Source organism: Colius striatus, chromosome 1 (genome assembly GCF_028858725.1).
Source record: "Colius striatus isolate bColStr4 chromosome 1, bColStr4.1.hap1, whole genome shotgun sequence".
Taxonomy (NCBI): Eukaryota; Metazoa; Chordata; class Aves; order Coliiformes; family Coliidae; genus Colius; species Colius striatus.
The window spans coordinates 106,027,935-106,041,977 of NC_084759.1; the positions used below are offsets into that span (position 1 = coordinate 106,027,935).

The 14,043-nt window shown below is 35.4% G+C and overlaps 1 protein-coding gene across 1 annotated transcript in view; it reads right to left on the minus strand.

Moving 5' to 3' along the window:
* Nucleotides 1–14,043, minus strand: part of GBE1 (1,4-alpha-glucan branching enzyme 1) — a 163,643-nt gene that overhangs the window by 59,623 nt on the left and 89,977 nt on the right. Inside the window, exons 8-10 of the mRNA XM_062002662.1 lie at nucleotides 4,467–4,582; nucleotides 4,105–4,232; nucleotides 1,944–2,042 (exon numbers count right to left, since the gene is read on the minus strand). Coding sequence (XP_061858646.1) covers nucleotides 1,944–2,042; nucleotides 4,105–4,232; nucleotides 4,467–4,582 — 343 coding nt within the window. The remainder of the gene's footprint in view (nucleotides 1–1,943; nucleotides 2,043–4,104; nucleotides 4,233–4,466; nucleotides 4,583–14,043) is intronic.

Genomic DNA, 14,043 nt, shown 5'->3' on the forward strand with positions numbered 1-14,043 from the left:
GAGGACTTGCCAGCTATTATGTGAATCCTTTAATACAGCAGACAATGTAATTGTCAGGAACTGCAAAGAAAGCACTGCACCAAAAACTGAAAATAAATATTTGGGCTTATACTCACGTACACAAGATATTGAAATAAGTCCTGTACTTCAAGCAACCCTGGCATATGGGGGCTTCCAACTACAACTTAACCATTGAGCTATGTGATGGAGAATGGACTACTGCAAGATGTCAAGCACTATATTATTGCCATGAGGTACACAACATAAGAAGATGCTTTGTGCAGAGACTTGGATGTTCCCCTTGGTATGTGAATTCCTGATCAGTTCCAAACCACAGTTTCAACAACAAAGATGATAAAGTTTTGTAAAACAAAACAAGCTTTTTTTTTTTTTTGCAAGCTCCTGATTTTTAGCAGTTTAAATCACACCAATAGTGTCATCTGAGGCAGAGAATTTCTATTTCCTCCCTCTTCTAAATCTAAGTCCTATTTCACCATTAGTCCTTTCTTTTTTTATAGCACTTTATAGACCTCCATTCATCATTACAGTTTAAATACACATACATAAACATATAGACATAAAAATAAAAGTGATTAAGGATAACACCACCAAGATGGTTGATATGATGCTGTAAAATTTAACGTTCTGATTTGAACTGTCCATGTAATTCTAAATAGTCTTTTTTTCTTTTTTTTTTTTCTCCACTCCATAAATTCTGACTGTGAACATGTTCAGGTCCCTATACAGCATTATATTATGTACTAACATTTCTCTTTAATCTGAACTAGTACAGTCACGGCTATTACAAACAGCTTGTGTGTCTTTCTTTTACAGATCCCTCAGAATTAGTTAATGAACTCCTGGACATCTTTCAGGTTCAAAAAACTTCTAAGTGGTTTTCCCTGGGCCATATTTTTGGTAACAGAGGGGCTACAGGGGTGGCTTCTTTAAACAAAGAGCTGCCAGAAGCGTCCCCTGTAGCTGATAGTCAATTCTAAGTCAATTCTAAGATGGAACTGCAGTCGACCAAGGTCTGGCCAATTAGTGACTGAGGTAACACCTCTGTGAATAACGGATGTGAGAAGGGCAAAAGTTGTTTCACAGTTGCTAAATCACTGTTTTTCAATTGTCCCTCCACCTCCTAATTACAGAAGTGAAAGATGATGGAAGTAAGTTAATTTTTTTCTAATTTTCAGTTAGCCACTATATAAGCTGAAACATTAACGCTCACATAAGACTTTTATTGTTTTCATATCATCATGATAGCCTTAGGGATTTGGATGCAATCAGTAAGAAGCCTGTTGAAATCACTTAGTGCTTTATTCCTTCTTTTGTGATTCTCTGTGTTAAGGAAATGTGATTTAAATTCTCACTATAGTCATTGTTTATTAGCATATTATTACTCCTGAAGAACATTTACAGATTTTATTATTCTTTTTGTAACCTCATTGTACTCACTGCTGATGTTTCTGCGATCACCTATCTTTACCTTAGATTGTACTAACATTTCAGTATTTATGTTCTATGCCAATTACTATGCCCAATTTTAGAAGAGTTTTTTGTATGCTTTTGGATTAGTTTTTAAGAATTTATATGTGTATCATTTAATGTATCTACCTGGCCAGGAAAAATAGACACTACACATTCTATAACTGTTGCAAGATACAGGTTATTTCAAACAAAACGTCCATGTATTGTAAGAAGACGACAAATATCAGCTAGAATGCAAAGAATAGACTTGAACTTACTCATCTTCAGAAATCTACGATATGTGACAGCTCACATTACAGACACTAATACCTGTGCTGAAACTTGTCAATTTCTTTCAATAGACACTAACAGAAAAGATTGCAAAATTTGTCAGTAAGATGTATAAGTGTTTTTGTGTATGCACAGAGAAGCATTCCACTTCGAAGAGCAGAATGTATTTTTTAAGTTCTTACCTGTATCCACTTGTCTGGAATAGCCATGGCTAGGCGATAATCAAAACCTCCACCTCCCTCTGCAACAGGACGACAAAGAGCTGGCATTCCAGAAACATCCTTAAACAAACAAAAAACCCCATAACATAATTTACATAGCATTACAATTATTAGTTCAAATTTTCTACCATACAGTAATACTTCTATACATTCTGTAAATTATAAAATGCTTCACAGACTGACTTGGGTAAGAAAGAAACAAACAAAATTGGGAGGTGTTTACTACACCCTGAATGTGCTGTTTGAATATAAAAGTTAGAAAAAAGTATTATGATTTTGCTATTCAAATACTCTACCACAAAATATTTTAAAAGAGTAGATGTTTGAGGGAGAAGAGACCTCAGTAGATGCAGAGTTTAACAAAATTAGCTCTGGAACTCCAAGTAATCAATAGAAAGTAGTCAATGGTGGACAAATCAAAACTTCCTTTTGTTTATTGATCTTTTACATAAAGAATGGCATAAGAATAAAAGATTGATTATGAAATAAAATAGGAAGAAAAATACACTCACTACTCTTTTCCTAAATGTAAATAAGAACAACTATTTAGCTAGCTAGCCCTGAAAAGTGACATCCTCTTACTACATAATTTTCTAGTTTCATGTTGACGGAGGCTGATCATTCCTAAATTAGTAACTCAAAGTTCTTAAAATATTTATAATGTCAGGCATGATGTAATTTTACTTGTTTTTTCTTCTCATTACACAAAGCTTTAATCAAAGCTTTATTTAGAAGAACAAAATGAAAAATAAGCATATGGTCAGTAATAGTCAACATACAGAATATTAAAAAGTTATAAAAATTATCAGTTCAATAATTAAGGAACGTATTATAATCACTTATGGCTAGATAAAAACATTTTTCCTCATGTAGTACTCATTCTACCATCATTATAGGCAAAAAGACTTTCTCATTGCCTTTGTAATTTCCAATTATATCAAGTTTCTCCTGCTGAAATTCTCCTTTAACTATGCAGTACATGGATACATTTTATATTTCATGTAGCGACTCTCCCAGGCCGAGAAAGGATGTATTGCAACAGAGCAGTTTTCAACTGCTTGTTTCAACAGGCAGGAGAAACTGAAGATACATTTTACTAAAAAAAAAAAAACAACAAAAAAACACCCCCTTGTAGGCCGAGTAATACAAGTACATTGACCTCAGAATTTCATTGTTAAGAATGCTTCTAATCTAAGACTACCTAGAAAATGAACAAATTTCACTTCAAATAAGCCTATAGCTCAATGAAACCATCTCAAATTTACTAGTAATTGCTCATCAGATATTGGTTTTGATATTATCATTAAGCTTTTAGAAGTTTTTGTCGATAATATGAAACTTATCTTAGGTGAAAAATGAAGTTAATCAGTACTTTGTTTTCACAAATAGGGAACTTTTAAGCAATGCAAAAAGTTTTATTAGAAAGCAGTACCATATCTAATGTTATCAGATAGGTGTAACCTTCTTTTAAACAGAAAGAATCATTTAAACATAACAGAAAAATCCTCATGATTTACATGATTTTCTCTTTCAGATAGAGAAAATATCAGTGAAAACATACCTATCTATAGAATTTCAATGGTCTGATGTTTCATACTATTCATGTACAAATAATGATGTTTTTCAGTTGAAAAATTTTAATTGATCTCAATCAATTCAAGTAATATAGCCTATTTACTTAATACTAAATATCAATTAACATTCAACATCTATAAATTTATCACATTTGTTTTGAAAGGGAATTGTCAGTTATGACAATATAATTCAAAATATGCAAAATCACAAGAAAGCTGTTTATCTGTAGTACCATGAATAACTAGTGACAAATGGCAATCATGAGAGAGCAGTAAATTAATAAAAACAAATCTTTTACAAATTCAAGGAGATGTAGGAAAAAAAAAACCCCACATTAATTAACAATTCATTAATGCAGAGAAAATTCCTGAAGTGTATATTTTAGTTGTTTTTATTCAGAAGGCAAAGTCTGTCCACTAGTTATTATTTCTCAGTTTCTGTCACTCCATGAGTACCTGAAATGTGACTTAATAATTACAGGAAATTCACATCTCAAAGCAAACTAATCAATGTTAATGTCAATTAAGAGGGTAAATTCTGATCTTACCTCTGCTATTGTTATGCATTCTGGGTGCAAGGAATTAATCATGTGATTGGCCAGTGTTAGATAACACAAAGCATCTTCATCCACATGTAGGCCAAAATATTCATTGTAATCTCCACTGAATCCTGTGCCTAATGAGACAAGAAGTTTTAAAAGCCACAGCTGCAGTTTAAAAAGACAAACATGGAGATTTTGCAATAAGCACCATATTTATTCATGATTTCAGATCTATTCATGCAGCAGCACAACTAGATATTAGCAAATCTGGATTTTTTTAGAGTATTCTGTGAACACTTACAGCACTATTTCTACAGCAATAGAGCTGCAACAGGACTGGATAGATTAGAACTGATGAAACAACTTACCAATCCCATGATGGTGATACAACATAGATGTAACACCATCAAATCGGAAGCCATCAAAGCGATAGTCTTCAATCCACATTCTCAAATTAGACAGAAGGAATCTCAAAACTTCCCAGCTGAAATGACATGAATATACTTCATAAACTTTAAAAACCTTGAAATGAACTACAGTTACATCATGTTCCTCCCTTGCAGATACGGTAGCTTGTACTGGACATTTCACCATTTTAATGACTTCTTCCTTGTTTTCTAGTACTCTTTTTCTAAAATGTTTGTCTCCCATAAATTTTCTTTTACTGCACGTAATTTTGATATTGCTGATAGTTGATGAAAAATTGTCAGCTATCTTTACATATATCTGTATAGGTTAGTGTTTGAACACATCTATATTACATTTTAATACCTGTATTTGCCATTGTACTTTTCATTTGCCTAAGGATATTTATACTCTAGGGGAAAAGATGTTACAGAAATTGAAAGAAAATGTGATAGGTAAGATTTTAAAGTTTTACAGCAATTTGTAGGCATAATTAAAGTTGCAAAGCTATCATATAGTGTGACATATGTCATCACGTGTCTCCCACTTCCCCATATACAAAACATGTATCACTGAAAAAGTATCAAATCTCCTGTGCTGCAAATGTACATATTGAAAAAGTAAAACAGCATATGGAAGCTCATGAGATGGTTTTTGAAATTCAGAACAATAGGAGTCGGGTATAACACACATACAAACAAAGCACAAGCATGAAATCAAAAGCATAAAAGCGGCTCCAAAGCATGTAAGCATGCAGAAGCATTTGTGATAAAAATTCATATTGGAGAACTGTTTCTGAAACTACTTTTTTTTCCAACTGTTCATCATCTTCACTCCCAGTGCACTGCTCTCAGTAGCTTCAAAGACCCCCATATCTTGTTTCTACAATTCACCCTGTGTGTCACTCCCCTCTCTACCACCCTCAGAACAAGCTACCTCAGGTGCATCTCCTGCAAGCTACAGATCCAAAGAGCTCACCCATCTCAGTTAACCATATGAAGTGGTGAATTTTTCATTTACCTGTGCATCAACACTTGTTAATGTTACCATTTCTCTCTGTGTTTGTGGTGATTTTCCACAGCAGCCCTTGCAGTGCTGTGCCTTCTGTTGATAGCTAAAAACATGTATTGACAGAACATCAATGTTTTGGCTACTGCTCACACAGCATCAAGGCTGTCCCTTCAACATTTCTTCTCTCACCCTCACCAGTAGTTGTGGGTGGGCAGGATGCCAGGAGGGGCCATGGCCAGGACAGCTGACGCAAGCCGACCAAGAAGATATTCCATATCATATGACATCAGCTCAGCAATATAAACTCAGGGAGAGGACCAGGAAGGGAGAGGTATTTGTGATTCACTTTTGCCTTCCAAAGCAACTGTTAAACGTACCAAAGCCCTGCTTCTCAGGAAGCACCCGGACACTGCTGCTGATGGGAAGCAGAGAGTAACAGCTTTTATTTACTTTGCTTCTTATATGTGTGGTTTGCTATTTCTTTACTAAACTGTCTTTACCTCAACCCATGAGGTTTCCATCTTATTCTCCCCCTTCTCCAGCTTGCTAAGGAGGAGGGTGATAGAGTGATGTGGTGGGCACCTGATATTGAGCCAGGGTCAAACCACCACACTCTCCAATCATTCAGTTTCCCAAGATCACACAACTGTAACCCCACTTTCTACCAAGTTTCTGTTCAGAGAAGTGGGCAAGCTACACAGCAGCATGAAGGGTCTCACCACTCTGGTGGGTGAGATGGGAGTGGGGGGAAGGTACATCCAGCACACCACCCAGGTCACTGTTCCAATTTACCTATGCACGTAGCTGGTATAAGGCAGCGAAGGACATTCTTTCTGCATTTCACTGTATTTAACAGATGTCGGAGGAAGTAGACTCATAAGGCAATTAGGACACAAGGGATAAACTCCATTTTGAAAAGCAAATGTCCTGATATCCTTCCTCCAAAAGAACTTTGTTATACAAAAGGCGATTTATATCTGGAGTTAGTGGTATTTTGTAAAAAGATAGGGAGGCTGTGGACACACTATAAAGCTGGTAAAATCCTGACATCAAATAGACAGCTCTTATTTACTTGAATTGGATTATAATCCTGCTCCTTCTCTTTGTACATACTGCACACAGATAGGTACACCTGTGCATATAAAGGCAGAAATTTATCAAAACCTCCAAATTTAGGAAATGCAAATAAATGCAATTCATGCCCTGAAAAGATATGGGACAGAGGCAATACACGACGGGATTTTTTTGGTCCATTATCATGTTCCCCCACCTTGCCCCAAATCATCCAATTCACAAGAGAATGCTATACTAGGAAGATCTCCAGAGTTTGTCTACAGAGCCTTTTCTAGATTAGTTAATACTCAGGTTAGATAATTTACAATAAATGAATAATAGAGAGAGAATGCTCTGATACTGAGAGGAACAGAAAGGTATAGGAAGTCCTGTAAACTGGCAAGCTGGTCACATAAAAATACATCTTGGTGCAAATGCTCATTGTATCTTTTTCTGACCCAGCATCAAATTTGGCAAAAGCTATTTGCTACAAGCTAAACACTGTGAGCAAAGTCAAAGCAATAGCTATACAGCAGTAAAAATACTGTCTCATAGACAATTAAGATAATGGATGTATAAAAACTAGATTAATTGCTACAACCACCAGACAGTTATTTCTCCTTATTGCAGACTGCTCCAAGACTGGAACATGTTTCATAGAAGGAAAGGCTGTAGGAACTAGGGCTGTTTAGTCTAGAGAAGAGAAGACTGAGGGAGGATCTTAATAACATTTACAAATATCTAAATGGTGAGTGTCAGGAGGTTAGGACATCCCTTTTTTCTTTGGTATCTAGCAACAGGACAAGGGATAATGGGATGAAGCTGAAATACAAAAAGTTCCATTTAAATATAAGAACAAACTACTTTACTGAGAGAGTGAGGGAGCCCTGGCACAGGCTGCCCAGGGAGGGTGTGGAGTCTCCTTCCTTCAAGGCCTTCAAGACCCACCTGGACATGTTCCTATGTGATCTAATCCAGGTTGACCTGCTTCTGCAGGGGAGTTGGACTAGATGATCTCTAAAGGTCCCTTCCAACCCCTACCATTCTATGATTCTATAACAATCTCAAAGTTCTTAAGATCAAGAATATTTCTACATTTGTAAAACATACACAGTCCCCAAATGGGTAAGCAATGTTATTTTTACCAGCATCGAAGATTGATCTTTGGAAAAAGATGGAGAATCAGTATGAAAATAAATTCTAATGACTGTCACACGAAAAAAAGTGACTACGAGTAAGAACAAACAAAATGAATTTGTTGAACTAAAAAGATTAGTTAGCAAATTTATGAGATCAAAAACCTGAGTAGAAGCAGCAGATGTTTTCCAACCATCTGATTGCATATGGGAGAGAAGATTGTAAATAAATAAACATACATACATATTAACTTTGATTCCAGTCTAAACTTGGAGAAAAGCAGGTTTAGGATAATTTCTGGGAAAGATTTCAAATACTGGCAACCATATTGACTTTTAGGGAGATAACTACACAATTCTGAAATATGAGGCAGAATAACAGTTTTTTTTAAAAACATGCAAACCACATAAACTATACGGGGGTTCGTGATTTTGTCAAAGTCAATTTGTTTATGGGAGTAGCTGAATTAGAAATGGAAGCTGACAGAAGCAACAAATAACTTTGTGCCAGTAGAGGCCAAAATCATACCATAATTGAAATATATCCACCACAAAAGCAATAATTCAGGAACACTTCAACAAGAGAAGCATTCTAATAACTTTACAGATAGATACGGAAATAGGAAAGTATTTATTTAAAAACATTTCTTTTAGGCAAAGGTCATATCTTCTTATACCCCAATTGTCTCTCACATTTTGCATACCATAAAATAGAGAAAGTTCTTTCACTGGATGCATGATCTAAGAGGGGAAAATATATGCTCTATTACCATTAAGGAACAGAATGATTTACATTGTAGGAAATTCAAATAATTCAGAATTCACTCAGGCATCATTCAAGACAAAAAATGTTCCTTGCAGAGGAGTTTTGCAGTTTTTTTTCATGTCTTGGGACCAATAGCTCACAAATTAAAAACATTTCTCAGCTGAAGTAGTGAAATTAGTACTTCTAGCTAGATGACCTAGTTTCACAAGGTGATGAGAAATTTAACAACTGTTCTACGCTAGGTCAGCAGAAAACCTGTGAAATTGCTTACAAGTCACACTCATTATTTACTTTTTTTCCTCCTGTAATAATAAAGCAAAATAATCATTCACTATAAGATATAAATCCACAATGAAAATAAAATATTTAGATGTATGCTACTATGCATTTACACCAGTTAATTTTGTCACTATAGAAAAAAAAATATATATATACATAGGCTGTATCTAAAACAGTTTGAACCTGCAATTCTTCAACTGTATTAACGGCTGACATTCAGGAACTACATTTACCAATATGTACTACAGAAAATGCATGGAACTACTAACCTTATAAGAACATAGACTTTTATGATTATTTACCTGTTGTCAATTCTTAGTGATTAACATATAGTAGCAATGAATTGTCAAAATATTAATTTTCCCCAAACATTTTCAGAGTTTACTGGCTTAAATTCTACCAATGGATTACTAAACATAATAACAAGACAAATTCCCTCAGACTAATTCTGTAATGCAAACTAAAGTCTAAAATGCTAACTTTCAGTGAACCTGATCAAGTTATTTTATAAACTAGGCATACTTAGTACAGTCAGATTTGATACAAAGATGTACACCCCCCCCCACTTCCCCCTCCCTGCCCCGTTGACAGGCATACACCAGTTTGTCAGGTATTTAGAGGTACTGTTGTTTGATTAGAGTAATATAAAAGGGTAACTACCGATCCTATTTGGAAAAAATCGTCAAAAAGAACAAACTCTTCATATTTCAACCTCGTATTTATATAGAGCAGTAATGTCTTGCTCTCCTTTTGGCAACATTGTTGCCAAGACTTCAAGCCATCTCTAGCCATAATAGATGGAGAAGTGTTAACATTATGCATCAGGTGTCCACGTTTTAGCCAAGGCATTACCTTGACTTACACGAATAAACTATTTTGAATTCTTGATTCCTAATCATACTCACCATCATTTTTTGCATATATAGATGTATCTCCCTCATTCAAGAGAACATGATACATTCATTAACAGATCAAAAGAGTTTTTGCTTGGTGATCCAAGATGTTATGTCACTGAAATGAGCTGTGTAGACAAACAACTGCACTATCCACCTGAGGCATACCAGCAGCAACATGTCACTTCCTCTGTATCAATCCCAAGAAGAAACAGAAACAGTGGACTAACTTTCCCCCCACCCTCCCCACAGTAACGACCACAGAAACACTGATGTAGAGTGCTACTTTTTCTAGATAGGATTCCTCAGAGTGCATTCCATGAGTGCATCCTGTGCAGCCAGAAAAAAAGCCAAGTGATCCTGTTTCAGCAATATTAAGCTTATTCCCATTTCCAAGTTAACATTTGGACATAAAATCCAAAGTTTTTGTCTGCAAACAATTTGCAAGTAATAACAGTGTCACAGATACCAATAGGTGAGAAGTTACAGGAGGCTGAAGATTTCAGTTGAACACGCATTGAATTTTTAACATTATTTTAAACTAAACACAAGACAACTGACAAAAATCCTGAGGACAGCATCCTCTCTATGCTCCATCTTGCAGTTGCAGGAAAATTTAGTTGGTAAAAGTTTTCAGAATGGCTGCAACTTTCTTGTAGTACTCTTGAGCTGTTCTTCACAGTGCCACAGTATTCTGGATATTAAAATATATTAATACAATTGTTTTTTCACATCTCCACCAGCAAACAACCCAAAAGATAATCAGTGTGGTCATGAACTCTTTGGTCAATCACTTCAAGCACGTGAAGGTGATTCAGGGGCCAAGAGAGAACCTTGAGGTTAGATAAACAATTTGTAAAATCTCCATTTCTTGTCCATCACAGTCTTGCACATATATGTTGATTTCAAGCCTCATCCAATAGCAGAAGACCTTTACTCACACAAAACTTAGGAAGATGTTACCCATACTGCATGGATTGCAACAGCACTTCCTTGGGCAAGCTAATGAGGATAGCCTCCTACTGCTAGTGGCTCAAGACTTCCTTAACATGGAGCTTGGATCATTACAGAAGATTTATCTGTATCTTTCAGTTATATCAATGATAAAAAGATCCACTTCCCCCTGAAGCCTCTGAATTTAAAATAAATACTAGCTTGAAGACCTAGTTCCTTGAGCTTTTTTTTCAACTTTATCAAATATCTTAATTACTACCCCACTGTCTTCTCCTTTCCTACTTACTTCTGACAATCGTTTATTACTTCACCATTGTTCTCTGCATTTCGAGGTTTTGTTTCTTTTAAAGAGAAATGGATCCATACCATGACCTTTCTGTTTCACTTGATTAGATTATATTTGCTTTGCTACCTGCACAGAATTCCTAACATTGTAAGCAGACAATTTATATACTGAGACACAGCAAAGATGTTAACAGTGTCAAACAAAAGACTCATAACATTTGGTCTTTGGTCTGCAAAACAGCTTTATCGTTTAAATGACATTTCAAATAAACAGTGCATTACAGATCTGAGTTTTATCTTTCTTTAAGGTGCAGCATGACATCAACAACATTAAAAAAGTTTCAATGCCTAAAAATTTCATGGACAACTCCTTACAGCTAATGAAATGTCCTTACTTAGGAAATCTTGATTGACATTGCAAGCTCTTGGGACTCAACACCAAAGAACAAAAAGGACATACTACTGAAGAGGAATGCACATAGGTCACTGAAAGCAGCTGAAAGGTTTTGACAAGCCTTAATTGCTATCCTTTAAAACTCTTTACCTGCTCACATTCATGTGTAAGTAAGCAGTACTACGATATCAGTAAGGAAATGAAGACCTACACTAAAAATACATGAAGGAATCTGATCTATAAAGAAGTAATTAACAAAGAAGAATACTGTACTCTGAGATCAGAAAAAAAAAACCCAAAACAAAGCTGAATACTAAAAGGCAGGCATCTGAAAGCATACCAAATCTTAACCTCAGGAGATATAGTGACATCGCTCTGAAGCAGCGCTAGATTACTGATTTGCCAAACATTAATCCACTTGTGTCTACCCTGGATAATCATCCTCCTACTAAACCTTAAATAAGAGTAGAGATCTGTACTAGAAGACAACAAGTGTTCTGATTTGATCTGAAGCACGCGGTCTACCCTGAGGTCAGAGGAGATGAGGTCCTCAGAAAAGTCTGAAACAGTTTCAGAACAGTTATTAGCATGAGGTCTCTGTATCATCCTCTTATTTTGAAAAACAATATTCTAATCTTTTAAGTTTCCTATATTCACAACCAATACTTTGGCCCTCAAGAATGTTTTGCTACCCAAATATATAATGAAAAAAACTAATCAACCCTCACAGACTTCCTGTAGACTACCTATAGGAAGACATGTTATTCCTAATTTATCTAGTCACAGTGAGGTGATAAAATGCCACGCAAAGTGGATATGACCTGTTAACAGTCCCTCTCAGCCTGTTTCTGGCCAGGTATTTGAGTATCAGTCTCAACATTTAGTTTGTCAGCTCTGAGAAGAGTAGTGGTGGCAAAAAAAGAACTCAGTACTTTTTCAGATCAATGTCTATGAAACTTTCAAACGTGCATTTAGTGATTGGCATCACTAACCCAGGCAGCAATTTCTACTGGGAAGCACAGGTACCTCTGCACAGCAACAGAAAAGGTCAGAGCTTTTTGCTTTGCTTTTGTCTTCAGAAAAAAAAGGGCTCTTAAAGCAAGTTATGGCCACCGGTATTAGTTTTCCCAGTAGGAGCTGAACTTCTGATGAACTGCTTGAGCAGCTTTCCTAACTAGAGTGACTGCCATTACAAAGCTGAAGTTTCAAAATGGCTTGAGATTAGGGTAAATAATCTCAGAGCTTTCTAAGAAACATGAAAATAGACAGGAGATGGTAGATGCAACCATTACCAGGTGTTGGTAAGTCAGTCATGCTCCTGAAGGAATTCAAGATTCTAACTTTTCATGTACGAGAAGACATTAGGTCACCTTGAACACAACTATTCAGGCACGCAATTCTCACAAGTACTAAATGCCTCTCACTCATAGAAAGAATCAAATCAAATTAAGACAAAAGACAGACACTGTAAGAATGAAAGATCTTTCACCGTAGTCACATGCTCTCACTTGTTTTGAGCATTTTTACAGAAGGATCCATACCTTTGAAAAGCGCTGACAGGAAACAGTTGCTTTTTGTATTTTTTGCAGGACATTATCCATTAAATTGGATCATATAAAAAGGTAAAAATGCTAAAAATAAAACCCAATACATGACTAGGGCCTCACTGACATGAGCAGTAAGTAGTAAGAGGTGGTTCGGACTCTCCGTTATTTAGAAATCTGGAACAGAGTAACACTGGAATCCTGCATTTCTCAGATCAATGAATAGCAAACATGTAACCTAGGCCCATCAAAATCCAGGAAGAAAGTTTTATTCTTAGCCACAAAAATTGAAGATTTATCTGTGCCATCATAATTAGAAAGCCAATGATATTACATTATAAAGAGACTATATCAAATAAGTCACTGAAAGATTAAAAGTTTCCTGTAACAGTTATAAACATAATGGCTACTTTTATCAATAGTTGCTGCAGAAGACATCTTTGCTTAAGTATTAACATTCCATTCTCTGCATTAAAAATGGGAAAGCTTGGAAGTATTTCAAAATGACAAAGCCAACCTTCAGGAAACTAGTCCTTATTTATCATGGAAAAACTAATGAGAATTCAAAGTGAAGGAAAGACTATTTTCAAATTCCAAAACATTTGTTCAATGAAGATCGAAATTTGATCCTTTCACAAACCATATCATAAAAACTTCTATTAGGCAAAATAAAATTAATACTGGTAAACTAAGTACATACAAGATTGCATGGTTATTTCTAAACTGCATTTTTCATAGGCAAAACTCCAATACTGCCGAAGCCACTAACCAATATATATTTTTTTTGCACTTCACTACCAAAAAATTATAATAAGCAGTACATTGATTATTATGTTATGTGACATTCAACAATCAAGCCGTAGTTTTATCTTTTGAGACTGAAAAGTTAATAAACATAAAATACTAGAATATTAAGAAATAAAAGTTTAAAAAGCCAAAATAGTTTTCCTGGTTTAATTACAGCTAAAAATATGTAACTATGTCTTTACATCTTTTAAGAGTAAACAAGAACAGAAGCCTTGATGACACATAGAATTGTCCGGTCTAGCTAAATTTGGAATTCTACTCCATCTGGAAGCATTAATCCTGATCCACTTAAGTCCAGCATTATGGAGGGAGAAAGCACTCTCATTCACTATGCTGTAAACAGTATAACAGCAATACGCATTTATTAAACTTCATTCATATTCTGTAATTACTTAAGGAAAATTACTTTTTAGAAATA